General features: G+C 45.5%; 2 protein-coding genes across 2 annotated transcripts in view; both read right to left on the bottom strand.

Moving 5' to 3' along the window:
• Positions 1–6,449: 6,449 nt before the first annotated feature.
• LOC131264997 (uncharacterized) lies at positions 6,450–8,822 on the bottom strand (the record flags this gene model as incomplete). The annotated part of the gene is made up of 3 exons (XM_058267258.1): positions 6,450–6,963; positions 7,030–7,959; positions 8,056–8,822. Coding segments are annotated over 3 exons (2,211 nt in total), but the record flags the coding sequence as incomplete, so codon positions are not given.
• Positions 8,823–9,020: 198 nt separating this feature from the next.
• LOC131264996 (uncharacterized) overlaps positions 9,021–25,535 on the bottom strand; it is a 50,366-nt gene continuing 33,851 nt past the window's right edge. Inside the window, exons 12-17 of the mRNA XM_058267257.1 lie at positions 22,947–23,108; positions 19,069–19,224; positions 11,165–11,313; positions 9,455–9,550; positions 9,180–9,377; positions 9,021–9,110 (exon numbers count right to left, since the gene is read on the bottom strand). Of these exons, the coding sequence (XP_058123240.1) occupies positions 9,021–9,110; positions 9,180–9,377; positions 9,455–9,550; positions 11,165–11,313; positions 19,069–19,224; positions 22,947–23,108 (851 nt within the window). The remainder of the gene's footprint in view (positions 9,111–9,179; positions 9,378–9,454; positions 9,551–11,164; positions 11,314–19,068; positions 19,225–22,946; positions 23,109–25,535) is intronic.

The raw sequence follows: 25,535 nt of genomic DNA, 5'->3' as shown, positions 1-25,535 counted from the left end.
GTGTGTTGCATGGTTCATGAGTTTAAAGCATAGGATGTTGAGTTGGGATTGTTTTTTTAGATCAGTTGGTTGTTTTTTCTACTAACAATCACTACCACAATCATGATACATCATAACATTCTTATGTGTTTTTTTGTTTTTTTGTGTGTGTTTAGTTTCGTTTCACATTCGTCTAGGTTTCAAACATGGTGCATTGTTTCCATTATGGTTTACGGCGAAACAACAATGCTCTAGCTAGGTTAACCTTTTTGCAAAAGGGGTTCTTTAGATTTACTTTTTCATATTTACCTAAGCGGTTTATAAAAGAAAAATTAAAAAACTGCTAGCAAGTGCCTCTTCCGGTTACGATGTTTCGGTTTGATAATTCTTCCCGCTTCGGAAGTTAAAAAAAAACTATGTTTCCTTGTTAATTCCGGTACCCAAAAAACATGGCCACAGCACTAGGGTACATCCAATGAAGCACGCAGTTGTGGGAACGTTTTTATAGGTGTATGTGCGTGTGTGTGTATGTGTTGTGTTTTTCTCCTTTAACTGTTGTTATCTGGCCCATGCATCATTATAAACTACTTTGCTTCGCCTAAGGATCACCCCCTCCCCGGATAATCGCCGTAAACTTTTTAGCACTATCGTTATTTATCACATACTTGTTTGTTCTGTTGAAAGGATCAAAACGGGGGATACAACGGGGGGGTTTAGCCTGTTTCCCTAAACAGCATGCATCCAACTATATCTGATATGATCGATACTATGAACTCATGGAAAAGCGTATTACAGCATGGTTGATTCCGTTCGCTTCCGTCCAAACACCGTATCCTGTTTTATGCTTTTTAGCAAACATCTTCCCACATCGGGCGCCATCATGGAAAAAAATGTTCCCTGGCCCGTTCCATAAAACCGTTTCCTTGCCAGCGCTCTTGAACGCTTCAAATTGTATGTTCTTCTCTCGTAAGGCAATTTTTATATATGAAGGGCTGGGTAGTTACTTGTTTTCATGTTCATGTAAATGTGACACGTGTTCGGTTCGAAATGCATTGGACCACGCTTCGTATGCATCGTGGCACGTATTATTCTAAAACCGGAAACGAAATTACGTGAGCATAGAAACTTTACCGCCAGTTGTGGATGGTTCAGCTTAAAGAAGACACCTCCGCCCAACCGAAAATTAAAATCTCACCATGGAATCCCAGGGGCCTCCAAACACCCACTTGAGAATGGAGAAGGTTGCTATGGCTACTAGATCTATCGACCAAAGCAGGTCCAAGATGTTCCTGTCTACTATGATGCAATTGGGATGTAATTAGCGCGTTTGATTGCGAGTGTGTGTTAAAACGTTTATCAATATGGACCGATTCTAAATTTCCTCGAAGTGGTGTAGTAATGTTAAATATGATTATAACATTTCAATCGAATAGTTTTCCAACGTATTTTTATAATAAAATACATTCATTAGTGACGAAAATCGGCCAGTAAACAAATTCAATTCAAACAAATAAATCCCAAGGTTTATAATCAGAACTTCTCTTGGAAGAAAACAGAAATGGCGGCTGATTTCCCATTCGATGAAGTTCTAATGAACATGTGCGTTATTGTATTTCGTTTAAAAACTGATTTTTTTGTTTGTGTGGGTGTGTGTAAATAGTACTTCCAATGAGTGCTAGGTTGCTGTGTGTTTTTTTCTGTTTCTTCTTATTTTACATCACATTTACTGGTATAACTGTTCGTGTATAGTAGCTTCTGTAATGATTTTTTTACGATTCTTGTGTGTGATTTCGATAGACATGCTGGTTTGTTTAACATCTACTCCCTACGTTGCCTCCTACTGTCGGGGTTAGGCAAACGAACTGTTCGCCATCTTTCCATGCCGGTAAGAATGTATGACACATCTGTGCTAGTCTGGATGATATCGCTAAATAAATTACTAGCACTACCTAGTGAGTGCCTAGTATGCTTCAGTGCTTGAGAATGGTTTTTTTTGGTGTGATCATGAACTGCTGATCTTACAAACGTTTGACACAGTGTACAAAGGTGACGGTGTGTGTTGTGTGTGTGTGCTGCTGCTGTTGATCGCGCTGTTTGGTGCTTTCCTACTTAAACATTAGCCTACTATGTCGTACAGTAAAGTTTAGGGTTGTTTGGTACTAGTTAGTTTGTTCTTGTTTCCTTTCCGTTCCTTTTTTCTTTTAAATTGAGCGTGCCTCTTGGTAGGAAATGCTTCTGCAGTAAGCTCTTGCATGCGTTTGTGTGTGTGTGTTTTTTTTTAGGGCACAAGGGATTTTCCTCCCTTCGAGTAAATGTTTTGCTTTATCCATCACAAATGAAGGAGTTTGGTTCGTTCCTCCCATTTCGGTAAAGGAATGAATGAGCGAATGGAATATGCTGTTGTGACTACTACGTTACATCGCTAGATCGCTTCGGGAAGTGCGAGGATCCGTCTACGTTCGATCGATCGATCGATATTGCGCGTACAGCGTACCAATACGACTGTGAGCACGATTCGTGAATCGCTTTCGCTCGATCGATTCGCCATAAGAAAGAAATGCGGCATAACTGTCAATTCGCTAGATAACAAACGAAGTGAGACTGGTTTTCCTGGGTAACGCAATGCCACTACGGTAGAAGATACTCCTTCTTCCCACATTCGTAAAATCATCCATCTGATTGTACCTCCACGGAATGAGAGCGTCTTAAGAAGTGGTAACGATAACAGTGGCATCCGTCTCGCCTTTGTCATTCCGTCCTTTTCTCTGATTTCCTTCCCGCTAGTGAAAACATTCATAAAATTCGTTAAAATGTAGTTAACACGTGATAAAGGACCGAATACTAGAAAGTACCTCGACGAGGGTGGGAAAAGGTCAGTAATGTGAGGTGTCTATTGCATATGTACTATGTATTGTGTATGTTTTTGTTTTCGCTTCACTATGGTTTTGCCACTACGTAGATTACAGACTACTACCGACAGAGGGAGTACTCCACCATGAATTTTAGCCTACTTGCAAATGTCTTGAGCTACTAGTCTACCCAGTTAGTTTACGGCCCTACGGTACACAAACACAAATATCGACCTGAAATGAAAACGTAATCGCTACGGAAGAAGTCACTGACTCTGCTATGATTTGTGTGTTTTTGGTTTTGCTGGTTTACTTTTCTATTCTAGACAAGTGGAGCAAGTTAGAGGGCTCACAAAGCGCGCAGTTTCCTGCGACATCCGACACTGTCACTTGGTCTTGGAGCTTAACTTTATGGTGGCTAGTAGAAATTCCTTCGCTGTTGCTAATACGACAACAAAATGAACCGTTCCCAGCATTGCCGCTTGGTGACGGAACGGTGTGTTGTGAGTATAAAAATTGCTGTTCTATAAGACCGGAGAGCACGTGTGGAAAGATACAGTCCCTTCCCTGGATTGAACTCTGCTCTGTGTCAATCGGTGTTAGCCGTTGGATACTGGTCTATCGTCTACCAGCCAGCCAGCTAGCCGAACGATTGACAGGAAGCAGAACCCAAGGTGATTTGCAGCCAACTGTGCTCCCACGGGTAGATACCGCGTTCGTAGTATTCGGGCAATCATGCACTGGCCGATTGTGTCTGCCATTCTACCAATCCTGTTACGGTGGTGGGGCTACGTTTGGATGATGTCACTAGAACTACGCGTACGGGAAGAGTACGGTTCCAACGCGGAGACGTGGCGGGCTTAGATGGAAGGCCTACAAGAGTCCAGGGATAGGAGTAACGTATGACAGGGTTCTATCGAGACTACTCTACGCAATCCAAGGGTGTGCCAAGGGGAGTGTTGTAAATTATCCTAATTCAGCCCGGGGATAGCATTGCGTCGCCCGAAAGCCATTTTACTGTTTCCGTCTACTTAGTATTTGCAAGTAAAATTGTAATTGTTAAATAACAACTGCTAAATGTAAACATACTCTAAAATAAACTCTCGGAGAAACCCGATGGTATGGCTGGCTTATCGCCACCAGACCACGGTTCGGCATAAGGCTGGAGATTAAGTGGAGTTCCAACTAACTAGTAGTAAACTATTTGCAAACCTAGATCCAACGGCCTAGGTCCAACGTACCGAAACGCGCGCTATAGCACTATTCAAACAGTAAATAAATCTGCTTTTACCGTTGTCCTACGGGTCTTAAGTAATCGTGCCAAACTGAATGTATGTATGAACCAAATGCTGTTACGTTCTGTCGATGCGTGTTCGTCTGCCTCTTTTCACGGTGTGTGTGTGTATTTGTGTGTGTGTGTGTGTGTGGACCACAGGTGGTTGTTTTTCCCAATAGAGACAAGAGCAAATGTACAAACTTAATGATCGATTTCTTGATTTGTTATCGTTAGATGTAAAGTACAAGATGTAACTGTTCGACGGTTGACTCTGAAAGTTGTCTAGTTCCCTAGAGGCGAGGATCAAAGAGGGATGTTTCGCTTGTTAATGCAATTTAAAATCTCTTCCTTGAATCATGGTGGGTATGTACAGATAACAATGATACATTATTTTCCCCTCACAGGTTTTATGCTTCACCATCTGAAACATCTGGTCTCACTGGTTTTTAAATATGCGACGCGCTATGTTCTAAAATCGATACACAACGTGACAACGATGGTGTAGAAAATACGGTAACGGCGCACAGTAGTGTCGGATTTGTATTATCGTTAGCGTTCTGTAGGTGTAGTGTGAAGGGTTTTACTGTATTTTATAGGATCACTATTTTCGCCTCCCGCAATTCCACGGAATACACTGGAAATGGAACAGACCGTAGAATAAATTACATTTGTACAGAGCAACAAATACTGGTTTAAAATTGCCTTCTCTCAGACGAGCCATACACGTGGCGGGCTTTTACCAAATTAAATCTTAAACAAACTACGGATGTTAAAATGTTTTCCCAACTAAACCCGGTGAGAAACATGCACCACTAGGTTTCGCTAGGAAGCCAACTTTAGGTTTGTATGGTGGATGCTGTGGTGATCTCTCGGTTATTCTCTTCGTTTCCCGGCTAAATATGTTCAGAAAGATGGTGATACATTTTCAAAAGTTGTATGTTATTGTTTCCGTGTGGTTCTGCACTGTCGCATCCTTTGTTTTCGTAACCTCCTTCTTCGTTTCGTAAAAAACACTTCCGCTCGAGCGGGAGAAAAAATGTATCAAAATTTGTTAGTTATGTTGCTTTCTGCGAGTTGTGACAGAGTTGTGTGTTTTTACCCAGTTTGCTTTGTTTTTGCTTGTTCATTAAAGACAGACGTTCGGAGTAAAGTTTCGTTTGGTTATCTCCCCTTCCTCCTCTATTCTCCTTCTTTTAAGCTTTTTTTTTGAGTGTGTTTTTGCTTTACTCATTCGATGGCAATGAAGCCTACATTAAGGACATCCATTAGGACACACTGGCACACGAAGCACATCGAATGACAACGACTGATGATAATAAAATGACGAATGATTTCTGTGCGACGAGAGAGAGAGAGAGGGAGAGGGCACTGGACTACACTTACGGTTGATAAAATGGCAATCTCGCTCCGGCTTTGCTCTTGTGCGAGGGATGAGGGATGATCACCGTCCATCCGAGGGGATGATGACTTTTTTTTGTCTCGTTTTCGGTACGTATGCGGGTGTGTAAGAGTAAATGTCCATCTTACATACATGTTACTTTGCACTTTTCACCATACAGCAGCGTTAGTAGAAGCGAATTTGGAGGGGGGAGAGAGGGTGTTTGTCTGGTGGATGTAGTAACTGTAACGTCGCATGGAAATGATCTATTTTCTGGCAAGATTTACTCACATGACAGTATCATTGCTTGTGTAAACACACACTTTTCATAGGCTAAATTCCATATTTTTGCTTATAGCTCAAATCGTTCGAACTGGAGTCAACTGTGAACTTTTTAAGCAACCTTATATGACAAAGTCCACAAAGACAAAAGCCTTAAAGTAATAAGAGAGATAGTCTAGTGAGTCTTCACTTAAGGAATAAATAGAGACAATAGAAGAACTAAATGTTTGGTTTAGCCAAAGTATGCGAGACTTACGTGCATATAAATTTCGAGGACCAATTAAAGGTTCCAGTGAACTGTTAAGAGCATTCAAACATCGAAGTTGAAAAGTCCACTGTTGTCTTGAGTCGAATATCTAAAGATAAGACTTTGCAGGCACATCGACCCCAGACATAACACCCTGATAGCTCTCCCCGGATGGGAATTGGTAGATTTTCTGAGGATCACTAGGGAGCTGAGGACTAAGAAAGGGGCGGAAGGACTGGAAGGTGGTGTGAATTCTTTCTGTTTGTGTGCTTGTGTTTATGTATTGATTTGTTATTGTTGTTGCGAGATTGAGAGAGAGTGAGTGTGTGAGTGGCGGTGCGTTCAGTACTTGAGGTACTTGGTGTGGCGTCGCGTCTTCTTCACCACCGGCAATCCGTCCAGCCGGCCATCCGAATAGTACGAACAGTCGAGCAATTTTCACCAGAAGGACAGGGGCCGCGAGGTGCTCTTCAGTTTATACCGCGCCCTCCGGTAGTCCTGCGCGTCCAGTCGGTACAGGGGCGATATCTTCACGCCCGTCTTGTCCGGGATGATCTGGAAGCGGGCCTGCGGGTCCTTGGTCGAAGCGGGCGGGGGTCCGGACCGGGCGGAACGGCGCGCTGCGGCATTGGCCACCGACGCCACTGAAGGTTTCCCGGTCGGGTGCACCGTCAGGGGGCGCTTGGTGGAGGATGTGTCGACCCCGACGCCAGAGACACCCTGCGAGCTGCCGGCCCCGAGGGGTCGCGCCGACGAGCTCGCTACGATGTTCATCTTCTTGGCCGGTATGTTCTTCAGGTAGTTCTGCTCACCGTGGCAGTTCAGGGGCGAGTACTTGTTCGGCTTGTAGATGGAGAAGATGTTGTTGAGAAAGCTGATCGCGTTGCTGTTGCCAGCGATCCCATTTCCCGCCCCATCCAGCGACGGCTTGTCGGGGGCACTCGGCTTGGTGCTACCTCTTGGTCTGCCCCCTTCCTCGGGCGGCTCATCGCAAAGTGAGCGAGGCGAATCGAACAACCCCTCTGAGGGATACACTTTGTGTCGGGACGATCCTCGCGAGCGCGGCGTCGTGTTGGCATGGTGCGGGTGTGCGGTGTGGTGATTATGTCGGTGGTGATGGGTGTTCGATACCTTCGCTCCACCGCCACCTCCCTCCCGGTAGTGGTAGTGGTCCCGATGGTACGGATCATCGTCGTGGTAAATATCGATCACAGTTCCATTGTTGTAGCACCGGTTGAGGTTGACGTTTTTCACCTTCTTGCCACCTGTTCCGGTAGCACCGGCCAGCTCGCCCCGGGTCGCCCGCTTTCGCTCCTCCAGCTCGCTCGGGGACGTTGGAGACGGTTTCTCCAGCTCCTCCCAGTACTTCTCGAAGTCGAAGTTGAAGTCGTCCAGCTCGAGATCGGTCGAGCCGGACGAGCTGTCGTCGAACCGGTTCGGTGGTTTCACCTCCAGCATGCTCTTGTTCTTCGCCGCCACCGGTGGCTTCTGGAAGAAGCGCCCACTGTCCTTCAGCTGCCGGTGGTGCCGCTCGATGCAGCAGTTCTGGTTGAAAAAGTCCTCGAACGACTTCCGGTAGTCGTCGGTGAACTCGTCCGTGTACTTGGTCACCCGGTCCAGCTTGCTGCGCAGCAGCTGCTTCGACCGCTCGGCCTGGTACAGCTCGTCCACATGGCCGCCGATGGTGGACGGGTGGCCGTAGAGCTGGCGTGCCACTCCACCGTAGTCACCGTACGCGATCGAGTGGCGATCGTCAGCGTACAGAGTGGTCAGTTCGCTTTCCGCCTCGTCCTCGTCGTCGTCCTCGTCGAACAGGTCAAAGTCCTCCTCCATGACGTACTGCGGCCGGGGACCACTTCCTTCCGCCGGCTCCGGATGGGTGCGGGCACGTAAATTGTTCCGGTTGCGCAGGTTCCACTCGCTGATGATGTTGCAGTTGCTGTGATGCGCACCGACGTTGTTGTTGATCGTGTTGCTGTTGTTCATGGCGTTGTTGTTGATGTGATTGTGATGGTGGTTATGGTTGTGGCTGTGGTTGTTGAAGAAGTTTTTCTCGTCCTTGGTGAAGCAAGTCTCGTTGAAGCATCCCTCCCGGTCGCACATCCGCACGATCGCCCGGCCACCCTCCGAGTCGGACAGTGCCCCGCTCCGGTGGCGTCGATCCCGGCCCCTGGGGAACTCTGGCATCTCGAAGCTGTTGCGGTTGTACAGCTTCGACATGTTAAACCCGGCGCCCATGCTGCGCGACGTGCTGAACGAGTACGACTTCGGGATCTTCGGATAGCGCTCGTTCCACCCGCCGACACCCAGCTCCAGCCCGTCGCCCGCCTCGTCGATGTCCCGCATTCGGTTGCCGGCGCCGAAGCAGCAGCTGCTCGATTTCGGATAGTGATTGCGCCGCTCGAACTGCCCGTCGATCGTGAAGATGCCGTCGTCCTCGGCCAGCCCGCCCGCCATGCTCATGTTGCCGTTGATGTCCCGCAGGCCAGCACCAGCGGCAGCACCCGGCGGAAACCCGACGCCCAGCTCGCCGTCCGAGTTGTCGATCGATTGGTTCGAGTAGATGTTCTCCGTGTACCAGTTCGGGTCGAGGGACGTTTTGCGCGGGCGTGGCCGCTTCACCGGGTAGTAGTTGAAGTGGTGCCGGTACAGGATGCGCTCCTGGTTGTCGTACTTCAGCCGATGCTCCACATTGTACTTGTGCGCCTTCATCATCTCCATCTTCTTCTCGCGGAACTTCTCCCACTTCTCCCAGCTGCGATCGTACGACTTGTGGTAGTTGTTGTTGCGGCTCTCGCGATGATAGTGATGCCCATCCCCAGGATGGCACTGATCTTTGTGGTCCCGGTCGGTTCCCCTACCGCCACCGCCGCTGCCCCTTTCTGTGCTCTTTCTACTCGATTTCGATGCCGTCGTCGCCGCAGCCGTCCCCTTCCCGCCTCCTGCGCTGCTCGTGTGTTGTCGGTGGTCTTTGTCGCGGTCTCGGTCCAGTTTTTCCTCTTCCGGTTGTCAGACCTCCTGCAGGTACTTGACTGGACACACGCCCTGCCGGTTGTCGGCCGAGCGGACCATCACCATACCGTTCAGCTCCTCGCCAACCTGAAAAGCCAGAGCATTCACGGTACACTTCTTTGCACCCCATGACGCAACTGCTCCACCACCACTGACCTGTATAACGATCTGATCACGCAAAAGCGTCAACGTGCCATCGCCCCGCTCGTTGTCCGTCACCTGCAGGTTGTGGGTTACCTGCAGTGGCTTCTCCGAGGCCGCCAGCTTGGTGCAGTACTTGGAGGGGAAGTAGCCAACCTTGCCCAGGCACTTTCCCTTCCACCAGTCGGGATCGGACGTATCGATAACGGTGACCTGGGAATAGGGAGTAGGAGTGACAAAACAACCGATTAGAAGACGAAACGTGAACGGCGTCACTCGGTTTGTTTCACCTTGTAGCCCGCCTTGAGATCCAGCTCATCCTGGTGACGGGATTTAAAGTTGTACAGCACAACGTAGAGGTTTGTAGGTAGGAGACGATGAGATTTCTGAGATAACAAATTAATTCACACAAATTGGGTTAATCGGTGCTGTTGAAACGTTGCTAAAAGTAGTGTCAACAAAACATGCGTTTTTTTTTTTTTTTATGTGGCACGACATCCCCTAGTGGGACAAGGCCTCCCTCCGAAGAGAGTTTGTGTGACCGAAAGACGGTATATTATAGATCCGGTGGTCAGCCGTTCGTAATACCGGAGGGTGCCAGACTCGAGATTCGATCCCACACCTGTGGTGTGGTGTTTCCTCGCGCTACCGCTGCGCCATGGGCACCCTCATGCGTTTAATGTACATAAATTAGAAAGTTATGTTGATGGGCCAATATACAACTAGTAGAATAGAAATGTAATTTTGATGGATGAAACGAACAAATAGATCGAACTATCATTGTTGGAAAAGTTCGCTTCGATTACAATTTCTTGTAACTTTATTTTACTGAAAATACCGTGCTACGCGGCGTTACAAAATTAAAAATGTTTTAATCGCTTTTCCAACAGAATGAGGACGATGGCTTTCTGTGATTCCCTTTTATCACTTTCCTCCGCTCCTTCTGTTAGACTTATTCGCGATCCTATTATTCTAACTCCGAACCATCCCTAATCACTCTAATCAATCTGTCACCTGTCACGTCATCTACCTCGTGATCAAGTTTGTAAACAAGTGCGCGATCACGTTTAAAAACAAAGTTTACAATCATAAACAAACTATTCAGATCAACAAGTGGTACTCGAAGTGAATACTATACAAATAAAAGATAAACCACGTATAGTCTTTTTTTTGTAATTAGCAATAAAAAATAATTTTACAAAGTTTCCACCTCCGAAAAGCATGCATATTAATATCCCATATATTTGACCAGGCCATGTCAGCATGACGTGCTCAACTGTGAGCGGGCCAGAAAAGAAGAAGAAGAAGATTAATGTCACTTTGTTATAAATTTGATTAGTAAAGTTATTTAGTAAAGATAGTAAAGTTATTTCACATCACTTCAAAATATTATTTTCCACAAATCATGTGAAAATCGATTAAAACACCAGGCGTCTCCATCTTCAATCGTTTGTCAAACACCATGCGTCTCCATCGAAATCAATAGTGTCAAGTCTGGTATGTATGATATATTTCAACGACAGTTTTTATGCCACTTTAAAATATAATTCAACGGTATAAGCAATTGTTCTATATAAAGAACTTGCTTTTACCTTCAAGTACATTTTTATATGCAACCACAAAACTGACAAACGATTTGAATTTTGCAACCCAAAAGTGAGTCCCACGATACGCGATTGAAAGGTTTAACTAAACATTTTTGGTTTAATAAAATTTCATTAAGTGGCATGAACGAATTCACGATCAATGCTAAGACCGGTTTTGCGATGTGAAAGTTTGTGAATGTGAAAAACTTTGACGATCGTTCGCCATGAGATAGATTAAAAATTGTATACATATATATTTTTTTAATTTAACCCTTCTAATCCACTTTACGGTACGATAAAGTTATTTTCTCTGGTTGAAGGCAATAAATATCGATAGGAAATTGAAAGCAAAAACGAAAACGTTTCCTAGGTTTCGCCCTCCCCCGTGAGGCAAAAAGCGAAAACCACACTCACCTGACTTTGGCGAACCGGTGAAGGGCAGGGTGAGGTGCTGGCCGAGGAGAGGCTCTTTTCGATCTCGTCCGGCAGATCGACCGAGCCGGTTTTCATGCCGCGCGTGGCGTACAGGAATTTGCGCTGTGTTCCCGAAGGACTAGAAGGTGCTGAAGGTTGCAGCCGAGGCGAGGCAATAAAATATAAAATGTGGGATTTTACTCGTGTTCCTGTTTTCCTCCCCCTCCTGCTCTCTTGTCCGCTTTTCGGTCCGGCCGAAGGAACCGATGCTCGATATAAATCGTTTGATCCTGGCATGAGGGGCGAACCTTGCGCTGGCCGTGGCTGGCAGGTTCGCCCGCCAAGTCAGGTCAAACGTGGTTGGCAAAAAAGGGTTGGAAAACGGGTTGGATGAAGGGTGAATGTTTGGAGCCAAGTTCGGAGCGATTTGGCACCAAAACGGCAGAATGGACAGCTAGTAGAGGGGGAATGAGACAGCGGTGCATCTTGCTCTCGCGACTGCTATATGGAAAGATGGGGCGGGACCTCGGCCCGCCCGACTAATACTTACAGTGTAGTCTACTATTGTTAGATGGCGGCGTGCTGTGTTCTAAGTGACCACCAGAACCTCCGTGGCCACCGTGACCGGGCGGTCCCGGGTGTCGCCGTCGAATTTGCCCATGCAATTCGGACGATTCTGGTGAGTCCAAGCTGAGTGATTTCATTCTAAGGTTCAGCTTTTGGCGTCGAGGTGAATGCGGTGCTACAATGTTAGTTTTACACGATACACGGAATTATTTTACTGTTCGCTTCAACGACATCGGTTGCACAGCGGAAGACGCAAAAGAAAAGCCTCGGGAAAGCGGTAGAAAAGAGCAGAGCGGAAACGACACAGCCGAGCTGGGCTCGCCGTTGTGGAAAAGTAGAGGAAAAAAACAGAACAAACAATGCATGCGAAGCGACAGTGGTGGTGTTGTGTAAACCAGTGCTATTAGGAGCACGAAGCGTGTTCGCTTTTCCTAACGGTGCGGTTTCGGTGTGTGTCTTGTGTGATCAACGTGAGCGTCTAGAAGCGATTGAATGGTGTTGAAAACACATCTATTGATCGGTGTGTAGTTGTGTAAAATATTTGTTTGTTTATAAGTAGAGATTTAAGACAACTAAACATGCATATATATAAGATTAAAGAACGCATTAACTTCTTTGAAAATTTTGTTACGAAAAAAAAGCCAACCTTTTGAGCAATATATTTTACTTTAAGTTTGATTAACTTCTTGACACAAATGTATCATTCCCGATTGAAGTAGGAAAGAAATTTGAACATTTGTTTTTACTTAACTGAATTGAAAACATTTCAATAGATAAAACAACTGAAAATGTTTTTGCAGAAGCATTAACATCCACTTATTGGAATAAAGAAAGAAAAATAGGATTTGTTGTTACATGTTCTCTACCTGTTTTTTGGCTTTGATATTAAAAGTAAAAGTTAGTCAAAACTGGATTTATCGTTCAAAACCTGCTTAGCATATCAGTTATCTAATTATGTACAAACTTGAGTTGATTTTTTCTTGCATTACATTGTGTCTGCACAAAATGCATTCAATGGCATAATCCAACATTAAAATGAAATTGCAATACAGTTTTAAAATCTTTTAAAATATACTTCATGCTGTGTTATTTAAAGCTTATTTTCAGTTTGTTATACCAGAATAAAGTAAAATATTGCGATTACATTTAAAAAGGTTTATTGTTGGTTTGTTTATCGTACAAAAACAAAAATGACAAGCAACAACATAAATTATCTCTTCTAAGACAACAACATTCTTTGCGTTGCACACACAATGTTTCACTCGAGATGGTAACTACTGCGAGTACAGTAAACAAATTACGAAATTTTAACGTCCCCAGAGTTACAAAAAAATGTAAGACACCCAACCTCACACACTCGATGTGTTATGGAAGAAACTCGCATTGCGTTTCAGCGGCAAAGGGTGATATGTATCGCTGACAGGCATCGGGAACCGTTTTCAGTTCCGGTGAATTTAAATGCATCGGAGTACGTCGTGCGCAAAAGTAGGTTAATGAAGGTGGAAAATATTCATCGGCAAATGAAAAACCATTCCCATTCGAACATGAAAAAGCACTTTGTCGGCTTCATCCGAGCAGAGAGCAGCATCATCAGCGATCAACGGTGCGAACGGGCGAGCTGAGGGTGATTATTTGAACCGATGATTTGTTTGCATTATTCAACGCTGATTATAAAATCATCGTCCTCGTGCGCGTTAAACGGCGGCTTGAACTATGCTCGCGATCGGTGACTCGCCTTCTCGCGTTTGATACGCGAACCCTTATTTTGTGCCAGCTTAGGAATTGTTTTTGCTGGAACAAAAAATATCAACATGCAAGTCGTGACGTGCAGGTTGGGAAGTGTCTGTAAGTTCGGCTTTTGTTTGGAGATTAACACAAGGAGGAGACCGCAACCGCAACAAAGCACATACACATAATGGCATTGTTAAAAGCCGCACAAACGCACATACACACATCGGGGATGAGCTAGAAACATGGAAACGAGCTTCGGGAAAATTCTATATGAGAAAACGCTGCATGTGAAGGCTGAACAATGCACGAGCTGGTAAAACAATACAGATAAATGTCAACAATGCGGGGAAAAAGAATTATTAAACACGCTCGAGTGGGGATTATACAATAATGCGACGGGTTTGGAAAGGATACACAGCATTCCGAACCTAACCGTATTTTGCAAATTAAGAATCTTAATTCCGGAAGCTTTTCTAAAGCATCGAGAATCTTAAACATAATGTACTGTTTCTGTTCTGGTAAAATTCATGACAGTTAAAATAACTAACAGCCATTCTATGCGGAGTTTTAAAAAGTAGGTTTTCAACAATTGCCTAACTTTAGGCTGTTATGAAAGCAGCGCGATGCATCGGTTAGAACGTGCCTAACGATTTTGTGAGTGATTTTTCATTTTACTGCTATGTTGTTGTTACGACGGTTGAGAACATTGCTAACGATTAAAATAAATTTCAGAAGATCAAATCGAAGTAGGCGGTGTGGAAAATTTAAAAGTGTGTATGTTTTTAAATTAAATGCTGAAACCAATATCCGGCGCATGTGGTAGAAAGGTCTGCGATCATAGTAGAGTTTAGAAGCGACGCCGAACAGAATCGATATTGCTTAGCAGATCGCTCGGTTGTGTAGTGAAGAGGAAAACATTTTCCTACCATTAATGTTTACGATCTTGGCACGTTCCGTTGGTCGGTTCGAAACTTTCAACGCATGGTTTGGAAATTCAAGGATGTGTTAGAGGTACGAAACAAAACAAGAGAAAACCCACACAACCTGTATCTTTCACGGGAACAACATAAAACATAACGATTTAATAAAAAACTCCGAAACATCCATTCGACAGCGTACCGTCTACGGCGGTACCGGCCGTAATGTATGTGTGCGCCTTTCTTTTCATATTTAATCCGCATTTTCTTTCATTATTTGAACACCGTTGGCGTTCGTGTTCCGTTCGGGGTTTTCCGTGCCCTGGCATTGCCCGGAACGGGAAACCAATGGATTGTTATGCTTTTCCTTTGGTCGACGACCACCACCACCACCAATGCTTCCCTTCCGGCCTGGCAAAAGGGCTCGTTCGTTAGTGCGGGGGAAAGCTTTGGCAAAAAGGTGCCGAAGATAAAACAAACAGCCCGCGCTCGGGCGCATAATGGGCAGTATGTTTGTTTCCCTTTTTTGCATAATACGTATTTTAATGATCCGGATCTGTCTCGATCCATCGAACCAACATTACGGTAGCAGGTAGCACACACCGGCCAAGGGAAAACCCTTGCGAATGGGAGGAGGAAAGCGAGGAGCAAAGAGAGAGAGGGAGGAGGAGGAGGAGGAGTAGGAAAAAGATCGCATAATTTGTGCAAATACTCCCGAGATCAAATTTTCATATTCGGCTTAATGTGTTTTCCACTCCTCCACCCCTCCCCCTCCCCCTCACACCATTTCTACAGTTTTCGACGGACGGAACCCCCTTTCCCCTCCCCTCCAATTGAAACGAAACATTTCTTCATTTGCCTACAAATCGTCGGTTCCGGAGGAAGCAAGAACCAAGAGCTGCCGGAAGGCGTCCTTCGCAGTGGGGCCATCCAGCATCCTCCCGCCACCACCATCGGTTGCGTCCATCAAAAAACCCTCTGTCGGCGGAACGGCATGGTAAAATAATTCCGGCCAATAGAAACATTAAGCTGAGGCCATAAGTTTCGGCATTAGGCGAGCCCTAAATGGGTGCCGGTTGTTCCTGTCGGCGGCTTACAAGCGCCAAAGGAGCTGGACTGATACAATCGTCGGAGACTGGTGGGGGGGGTGGGGGGGGGGGTGGGGGAGGGGCGCGTTCGGGTACAATGCTTTATCACCGGAAGCCACGCACGTTCCGGAGAAACGTTGACCGACGCGTTGGTGGAGACGGACCTAAGGTTTTCGGATAATATGATAAACCACCCAACTCTCCCCTTACATCTTGGGGCGAGAGAGAGTGAGAGAGAGGGAAGAAGATGGACGAAGTGGGGTGCCGGGGGGAGGGGCAAACAAAATCCGGGGACCGTTCTGCCCGATTCGAGAGGCCATGACACATTATTTATTGGGTACTTTACGTTCGTGCACTCGACTAACACACATTTCACCTAGAGATGCACTTCAAGGGACTCGTGATAGTGGACGTCTTTCTGTGTGTGTGTATGTGTGTATGTACGTGATCGTGTTCCGAAGATACAAGAAGAGATTTCGCTAGTTCGCTATTGTTTGTATCACAGTGCGTTCGATAACCGTTTCGCTAATCTGTTTTCTTTCGGAAGGGAACGCCATGTTTACCCTTCGTTCGGTGGTCGCTTTTCTTAATTCATAGGGAACGCGAACAGTTGGTTCTGTGCCACCAGTAACACACACACGCACGCACACAAAACGCAATTAATCTGTGCGATTCCGGAAAACCCCGGTCGGGGTGGGGGAGGGCGAGCAGAAGATTAGTTCGCCGCTGGTTCTGACGCCATTATCGGGGCAAAATCGCGACAAAATTACCGACGCGTCGAAAACATGTTTTCCCTCCCTCCTCGGCCAGCGGCGGGGGAAAATTCAATGTTTACAGCGTTCCGTAGTACCCACCCCCACCGAGGGCGATCCAAACGCGACAACATCAACGCTGGTGGATGTGAGGTGGGGGGTGGGTGAAATGATATTTTCGTGTCATTCGCCGGTCGGGTCGGTGTCGGAAAACGCCCGCAAGTCAATCGATAACGGATTGAACGGGAAGCGATGGCGGTGTTGGTGGCGGCGGGACGGGGAAGGACAAATTGGGTTGCTAGCTTATCCGGTCGTAATCCACTGGTCGTACGAAACATAATCATGGAGCGTTCCTTGCTTGCGTGAAGGAATGATGTTCCTTCCTTTTTCGGGGCACCGAGAAGGTGGAGGTAAACCATAATTTAGGGTTAGGGTTGGTGCGCACCATGCGGCTGCTAGATGTGATTTTCCACTCAAAAATGTGGTCGAAATCGAACCCGGCGGGTCGTTTCATACTGTTTTTCTCTTCTTCTCTCTCTTCTTCCTGGCGCGCGAGGATTTTCCATCCGCCCGAACGGGCGGAACGTAAATAAAACCTAAAAACATGGGAAAACACCATTCCATGTGTGGCTCCTCGTGTGGGGGTGCCGTCTTCGTGTTGAGCTGGTCAAGTTTTGGGTTTTTTGGAAACATTTGTTTTCGTGAAAGTTAACGTAAATCGTAAGCATCTCGTAAGCTTATCGCAGACACTGTGTGCGCTCGGTTTTTTTTTGTGGGGTTATTTGACGTTCGCTTCTTCTCTGCTTATCATAGATCAAACGGTTGTCCATGCGCAATTGGCTTATAAACTAGGATCGCCTCCGTTTCTGGATTCCTCTTGGCTTGGCCGTGATTTCACAAACACACACGCGCACGCGGTCGGGGTCGGGGCTACTTCTTTCGTTTGCCATCTTTCTTGCCCGACTGCAGCTCCTCCGGGGGCGGTTCCTCCACCACGAAGCACAGTGGCTGCCCGAACGGGCGCGTCGATATCATAATGTCATCCTCTTCCGCTAGAGTAGTGGAACACGTGGAACGAAACGAAAACGGTGAAACGAAAAGAGTAGAAGAAAACCAGGATAACATTAATATGACAAATCCGCACCATCCACCAAGGTGGGCTCGAACGCGTTTGTTCGTGTCGCTCTGTCTTTCTCACAGTAAAACCGGCAAGCGGAAATCCACATACATCGTTAACGGTCGATCCGAACAACGGGGTTAAGGGTTCGGTCGCTCCTGGCCACACAATGTCGATGCAAAGATGTTAGTACGGTGTTAGGGAAGAAAACTCGCGGCAAACAAACTTAATAAATAAAAACCACAGCAAACCGAGCGTGCAACGCGCAGGCCATCATTCAGAGTTGTTTTTTAATCGATTACCTTCTTGCTGCGGATACGTTCGCATTCCGTTCCAACCGTGCAAAAGCGCGCCCACCAACCCACATGCCTCCTAAAATAAGGGTACTACACTCCCCCACCGCTGATTCCCTTGCCACCCCCGCTATTGTTGAGAAGGTTCAATAATGGAAGGATTTCGATCAACAGGAAAATCATTTTCTCCAGTAGCGAACAATGGGCCCATTTTCCTCCCATTGGTAAATCCAAGGGGACGTGCCTCGAGGGGGGGAGGGGAAATGGAGAAGGTTCGGGCAAAATGGCGAAACAATTGATCGTCGTCAAACGGATCCGGAGATCGTCTGTGTGGGGGTGTGTGTATGTGAAATTGGAAAAATCTTGAACAATTCAATGGATGAAGCATGGGGAATCACATCCGTACGGCATCTAATTGGTTTTTCCAGCTGGATTGTCTTTTTTTTTTTCGTCGTATGTATTTTTTGCCCCATCCCAATGCTAAGCATTCAGAATTTAGTTGATGTATTTGTGGTCGGGATGTGTGTGTTCGTGATTTCAGTGGCTTCCCTTTTTTCTCAACAGCTTTCTTTTGGGGTAAAATACGGGGAAAAACAAAACACCATCCACACACAAACACAAGTATATAAACACAGACACACGTGAAGACTAAGAAAAAAGTCTAACAGAATGAATCGGGAAGCAAATTATCCGGTTGCAACCGGGAAAAACCACAAAACAACGTGGAAAAATTGAATCTGCGGTCTAGAGGAAAATTAAGGAAAAGGGTCGCAGAAAGATCGCAGCACTATCTAGAAGAGCGGAGGTGCGAAGGGGAAACGATATGGTGGCCCAAAATTCGTTTGCATGGGGAAATGTGTGTGATAGTTTCCCTAGAAACATCGGGGGGGGAGCATTGGGTGGCACAACGTCTAACAGCGAGTGGTAGGTGAGGTGTTGATCTAAAACAAGTTGTGTAGACGACAAAAAGAGCCAAAACAGAGCACATCAAAACGTTAAAACGGGGTAAAATCCAAACGAGCACAATGTTGAGCGGTTAAAGGAAAACGGAGCTGAAAGGAAGTTCTTTTTTGTATGCACAACCGGCACAAGAGAAAGAAAAAAAAACAACCAAAACACGCACAAAAATCTATCACAAAACACACACTATGGGGTCAAGAGGGGGGGTTTTAGGGATTCCACTCATTCCGTTTGACAGGATCAAATTTCACTTGAACAACGATTGTTTGAATGAAAACAAAAAAAAACACACGATGAAACTAAATCAAACGCAAAAGATCCACAAAGAGATTGAGGGAGCGAACGTTAAACAGAGAATGAAGAGTTACGCCATTACAGAGAGAGAGAGAGAAAGAGAGAAAAATAAAACCTAAAAATTGTACACGACGAGAACGCCAAACGAAACGGATACAAAAACCAAACAGAATGCGGTTATTTACTTTCGGGTAGTGAAATTGACCGATGCTGTGCCGATCGCAGCCGCAACACTCCGAAGCCGGACATGGGCCGGAAGCCGGCGAACAGCCGACGCCGGGCCCCCGAATCGATGGCCGCCACCTGGTGCGTGTGTGGGTTTGTGATGGGGACGCGGATATCTGGGCGAAATTTAGGAGGATTAAGACAAGTGACCGTTTTATTCCATGTGGTATTTTTTTCCAAAGATTGTGGGTTGGGAGAGAGGGAAGGTGGGAAATCGGTGGAAGTAGTAGAGGGTGAGAATTGTGTCTTTCTAGGGGTTGATGAATGGATGTGAGCGACCGTTTTGGACCCATTGGAGCGTACGAGCCGAAGAAGAAAGAGGGACAGAAGTTCAACAAAAGTTGCTCAAAGGATCATAAAGTTTGCCGCCAAACACAGACGGGGCTTATCACTGAATTTGTGTCACAACGTCGATAATAATGCTTCTTACTAATACCATTAACTGTACGTAAACAATAATCTATTAGTAGCGGTGAGTTGATTTATAACAATAAACTATTAAAGAACAAGTGTTTTGAGGAATGGGATTGAAGCGAGTAGTTACAGACTTGGCTGTTCCATTGCTTCAAAAAGTTACGTGTCTCGTAAGAAGAACCAGCGTGGATACTCTTTTTATCCGATGTCAATTAAAATGATTGAAAATCACCAATCAATTTAAGTTTCAATTATTAAATTGATTCACGTTTTGCAGAGTAAGTTACTCGCTTCTAGAAGTAAGAATTCTTTTAATTTTATCCCCCACAAACTTTTTTTGGGAAGAATCAGACTCATGGGATTACACTGGTCTACCAGCACAACCCTTACCATACGGACAGGACACATACCACCGTATTGCCGGGACGGAAACAGGAGATCAATCGGTACTACACCTTCGAAAAACGCCAACTAACTACGATCTACAAATACGAAATTCAACTGTGCACCTTGAATAGAGACTTACTAACGTCGTAAAAGGCAAACGTTCACTAGCGAGCAACGAAACGATCATGGTAAAGATACTTTCCCACTACGGATGAAGAACTATGTACAGGAACAACAGAAAGAAAAAACCAAACCCCGTGCATTTGCGCTTGCAGCAACAGCGGCTTCTAGTAATAGTAGTAGTAGTAGTAGAAACAACAGCAGTAGTAGATGGTGGTAGTGATGGTAGTAATAAATATAGTAGCACTAGTAGAGTAGAGTAAAACAGTTGCAATACAATAGTGTAAGCCATCTACGGACGAAAGTGAACTGAACTCTAGTGCTAATCGACGGTTGGAGAATTGGAGAAGATAGGCTAATGGGTGAACGGACCAAATAATAAAAAAAACATAGAACAAGAGAGGCGGACAGGGTAAGAACTAGAAGAAACCAGGCGAGAAAAGAAGTAGTAAGTGGTAGCAAAGAGCGACAGAGAAATGAGAATAACAAGAAAGACAGGCGCAAAGAGCGAGAGAGCTATAAACAAACCGAACGGGACACGGGTGCGGAGACAGTCGAAACAAAACCGGAACTAGCAAACGTAACATGTACAGTTAAGAAAGAAAACGGAAATATATAAAAGTATCATTAGACAAAAAAAAAACAGACAGAAGAAACCAAAAGGATAAAAGCGTTTCGGCACTCCGGAGGCGGAGTTCGTTTCGCGGACCTGAGCTGGACATGTCCGTCGTCACGGGCGCAGTCAGTCCCTGTTTCTGGTGTGGATAGTTTGGCCCCTGAGATTTGACTGGTCCCCGCCATGGCGCACGGTCCGGATACTCAGGCACTTTCACTACGGGAATGTCTAGCGGAGGGTTCGCGGGTGGCTGGTTGGGGCCGGCTGGTTGGGTCGTCCCGGGTGCCGCGGGCCCTTTCGACGCCTCGACCACCAGCTTGCCGCTGGAAATTTCCCTTGCCTGCTTAAGGACCTGATATATCTGATCGACGTCGGTTGGCTCTGTTGAGGAGGGATCATGAGGGTTTCGTTGTTAGTAGTTGCTGGGTCGAACGGGGTGTGACGATTTTTTTTTGCCGTTGCTGGGTTTGTTGGTTTTGTTTTCTTTAAATTGATTTGGTTGGTTGTTTAAGTGCCTGTGTGTTGTTATTCGCAATTTTCATTCGTACACGTGTTAGAACAGGAAAATTAATAAAGGTGGCGGAGCGATACGGAGAAAGTGTCAGATGAAACATAGGGTGTACGGGGTGGGAAAGGGAGTTAACTACAATTACACGGTAAACAAAAATTAAACAAAAACGAAACAATGCACCACGAGACGGGCTTCGTTGCTGCTGCTAGTAGAAAAGGAAAGAACAGTATGAAGATCGCGATCGGTGTAATTCCCTCGACGAACAACCGAAGGGCGAAGAGAACAACAGATTGTCCACCATTTTTCTGGCTTACATTCTAAGAATTTTACTGCTCTTACCGATCGGCAATTAAGTTGCTTTGTTTAAATAATATTCTGCTCAGTTCCTGTACAATATTTTACCTATCCAAGAGACTTTCCAACACTTTAAATGGGCAATTAGTATTGAAAATACTATCCACTACTCTTTCTAATATAAAGTACAAGCAAACCCGGCAAAGGATCCTGGGATTTTGAATTCGTCAGAGAAGAACTCTGTCTTTTAACATTATTATCATTTTAACGATGCATGACGATATCCAATACGTTACACTATCAGTATAAAAATAATTACAATACAAGACAGCCTTATTGGTAAATGAAAATATATATTCAAGCTCAAGAAATTGGAAGCAGGTCATATACAGGATGAAGTAAAAGTGAGTCTTGAGAATTCATTTCTGAGCGTAGAACTTAATTATGAAAGCTTCTAATTAGAAGCTCGTTCAAAGTTCTTCAAATTCACTTGGTGAATTTAAGACAGAAATTTAAACATGAGTATGTGGGAAATAAAAGGGCCCTAAACAGTAGAACGATAAGTGGAAATCCTGGATGTTCTAGTACTAAATCTTGATCTCACAAAACTCCATACAAACTGTATGTCTTGTTGATACTTTCAGTATTAATACCACCTCTTATTACGCAGCGATCGCGATCCCAGAATCCCAGATTACCACTCCATTTCAAGCACATACACACACATTACCTCAAGGGGAAACGAAACAGCGAAGCCATCAACAAACACTTACACAGTATACTGACATTTGCGCACACGATCATTCACAGCACGGTGACATCTATCAGGCAGTAAGTGCAGTCATTCGCTAGCAATTATAGCCACCGGAACTCTGCCGGTGTCTAGGAGGTTTGGCGCATTATTTGTGATTTTATCAGTTTTTAATTAGTGACACGATGCCGTAATGATCGGGTAAAGCAGCTTTGTTTTGTCTGTGTCTTTTGCCCACAGAGGTAAGTACTGTTAATCGGCGGCTCACGGGGTCAGTATGCGGATGGGTAACATGATTACGATAATGCGGTTTGCCCCGTTTGTGTGCCACACGCGGCACCCGCTCACACGCAGGAATATAAAACCAACACACACACATACACACGTACACAAAGGAAAACGGCGGACCAACATGGTTAGTTCGACACTGAAGGAAAACACGGGACGAAACGAAATGGGAAAACAGATTAACAGCGTGTTTCCCGAGCCACAGGCAAACCGCGGGCTAATCGAGGAGGAAAAACTGATAAAAAAAAACCACGCGGAAAACTGGTTCGGTGGAACGAAAAGGGAAGGAGAGGTAAAAACGAGAAAAGAAAAACGAGGACTGGAAACACGATCCTCGCAACGAAACGGGAAGCGGGTTTCTTTTTTTTGGTTTTGCTTCTGTTTTTTTTTTTGGTTTGGCCCGCAGCGCGGATTCGTCGGTATTTGGGGCGGGGAAACTGGTCTTTCGGGTACTCACTTTCTTCCTCCACCTCGGCCGCCGCCCGGTTCTCGATCTCGGAGGTGCTCTTCTGGCGGCGGAGCAGCTTCTGCTTGACCTGGCACTTCGGTAGCTGCGATGCACAGTCGGCGTGCACGTTCACCTTGCATATCCGGCACCGGAGGCCCTGCCGCGTGTGTCCTGTGGGGACGAAAAACCCGGAAGCGAGCGGATAATTCGATTAATCATAGCTGCAGACGCAGGTGCAGACCGGTCCACCGGTTCCCCCCTGGGAGGGCTGGCAGGAATGAGGAATCAATTAAAAATGCTTTCGTTTGTTAAATAATTACGTTAAAATGACACCTGTAGACAGGACACAATCGACCGTCGAGCCGTTGAGACCTTCCCGTGCCCGGTCCGGGGGAAGGGAAGGGGCGAGGGGTAAGACATGGGCCCATTTTGGGTGCGAGTTTATGTGTCAGGTGCATCAGGTGCAGCACCGTCGGGTTCGTTTCAGCCAACACACACACAAACACACACACACACACGAAACGGGAGGGAGTGTTCCTCAAAAGAAAAATGCAAAACTCATAATGGCACACGAGTTCATCATGCCGGCATGTTCGGCTCGGCTGCACACGGATGGAGTTGATGTGTTGTTCATGGCTAACCGCACCGGAGCATTTGACACAGTGCCAGCACCAGGTTGCACCGAAAAAAAGGGTTTGTCCCGTACCATCCTATGTTGTATTGCTCCTGTATATGTATTGAAGCACCGACCGGTGCCCCGCTCCTACATTCGATGGACGAGTCCTTTGCCTTTGGACGGGTTTGGAAATAATGGGTCCCAAACTCCCAACACGGACCACGGGGCGTGTTCACCACTACTCTCCTCGCAACAATCCTTCCTTGCCCTCTTGAGACCCCCCCCTTCCCACCGCTCACCCCTTTACCTTCGTTCATAATTTATTCACCACAATCGGCCGGTGCAGCACATCCACGCCGGATCAATTCAACAGTGCTGTCCATAATTTGGAAATTAAATTATAATACGCTTTGCCGGGTATTATACCCAAACCGGGGAGGATGGATTCTAGAGGACACTGCGGGGGGGCATACGGGCACGGTTATGCCATGGCCTCGGCACGTCAAAAAATGTCTCTTTTCGAACGTGGCACTTGTTCAAGCGGTGTGTCGAGTAGGAAATGATTGCGGACAAATTGAGCCAGATACCTTTTTCGGGCTGGAAATTGTTTGGTTTTGCCACCGGCCAACAGTATTTTTTCCACGATTCCAATTCATTGCCATTGGCATTGCCAATTCGTAGAACTTATTTCTTTATTTTGTTTAGTAGGTCTTTCCGAGTCGCCTCTTTATCAACTCAACTTTATCAACAAAATATCAAAGCATACAGTTAGAGGATTTATATTTTTAATTTTTATATTATGTTTAGCATAATTTTTATCTGGAATTTTATTTATGTTGGTGTCTTATTTCTTGATATCTTTTATTTGGTTAATAATTTATCATTCAGAACATATTTTGCTTGTTCTAAAAATAGTGGTTGAAGTTTCAAACCATGGAAATATATTTTATAATCTGTTATGAAAGGAATGTCCCATTTTGCTAGCTACTACTGGCCTTATTACAGTTTTAGCTTTGAGGTAAATTTTCCTACGGTTCGAGAATTTCTTATTATACAAACTTGAATACAGATACTGAAAAATGTTATGCAAAACATGATCTAAAAAATAAAATTTTTATCTATTTTCTTTCTTTCTCGAAGATGAACATCTGTGAAAGGTTCCGTTTCGAACTACATGTCTTTCTAATGAGATTTGAATAATATAAAACTATAAATTAATCTGTCAAAAAGAAAAAGAAAAAAATAAAAAAAAATGTTTCCTCAAACATAAAACCATCATCACCAGTTATTGGAAACATGCAACTTTGTTGGAATTAGATAGGGCAACGCAGTTGCTCTATTGGATCGAAATGTGATTTATTGGACTTATGCTGCAGTTCTGCTGTTCTCGGAACAATCCCGCTTCTGTTAAATAATGTTCCCAGCCAATCCTCGGAAACCAACTCAATATGTTCTGTGATCGGTGTGCAACGATGGAGTGCACCTTAAGAGCTCGAGAGGTTTGTTGGTCCTTGTCAAGGCACGTTTTGTCCATCTAAAATCAGGTGCAGTGTTTAGTTGTCAAGCACTAACAGTCAAACAACAAAAAAGCATATTGAAGTGCAATGTAAACACACTTAAGCCATCCCTCAGCAGAAGCGACATGATACTGCCCAAAAATAGCCACGCTCGTGGATGCTAGCGTGAAGTGAATTATTTAACGGCCGAGAGCATGACTCGGCGGGCATCTTTTGCAACTGCCATTCTTCATAAATGTAACATAGAACCTGCTGCCCGGAGGAGCGGCAACAACCGAACCGAACCGTGCCGTGGCGGTGACTTACCCGCTCCCGCTTGCCCGGGGAGGATTCGGAGGGGAGGATGATTGAGATCCGCATCTATTATTCAAAGATCCGAAAAAACGGCACGCGGCACACGGAAAACGACTTTCGGCATAATAGGCCCGGAAAATGGGGCGATCTATTTCGAACCCGGGGCGGGGT

Source organism: Anopheles coustani, chromosome 2, assembly GCF_943734705.1.
Source record: "Anopheles coustani chromosome 2, idAnoCousDA_361_x.2, whole genome shotgun sequence".
NCBI classification, from domain to species: domain Eukaryota; kingdom Metazoa; phylum Arthropoda; class Insecta; order Diptera; family Culicidae; genus Anopheles; species Anopheles coustani.
This window is presented reverse-complemented; position numbering and strand designations above follow the sequence as displayed.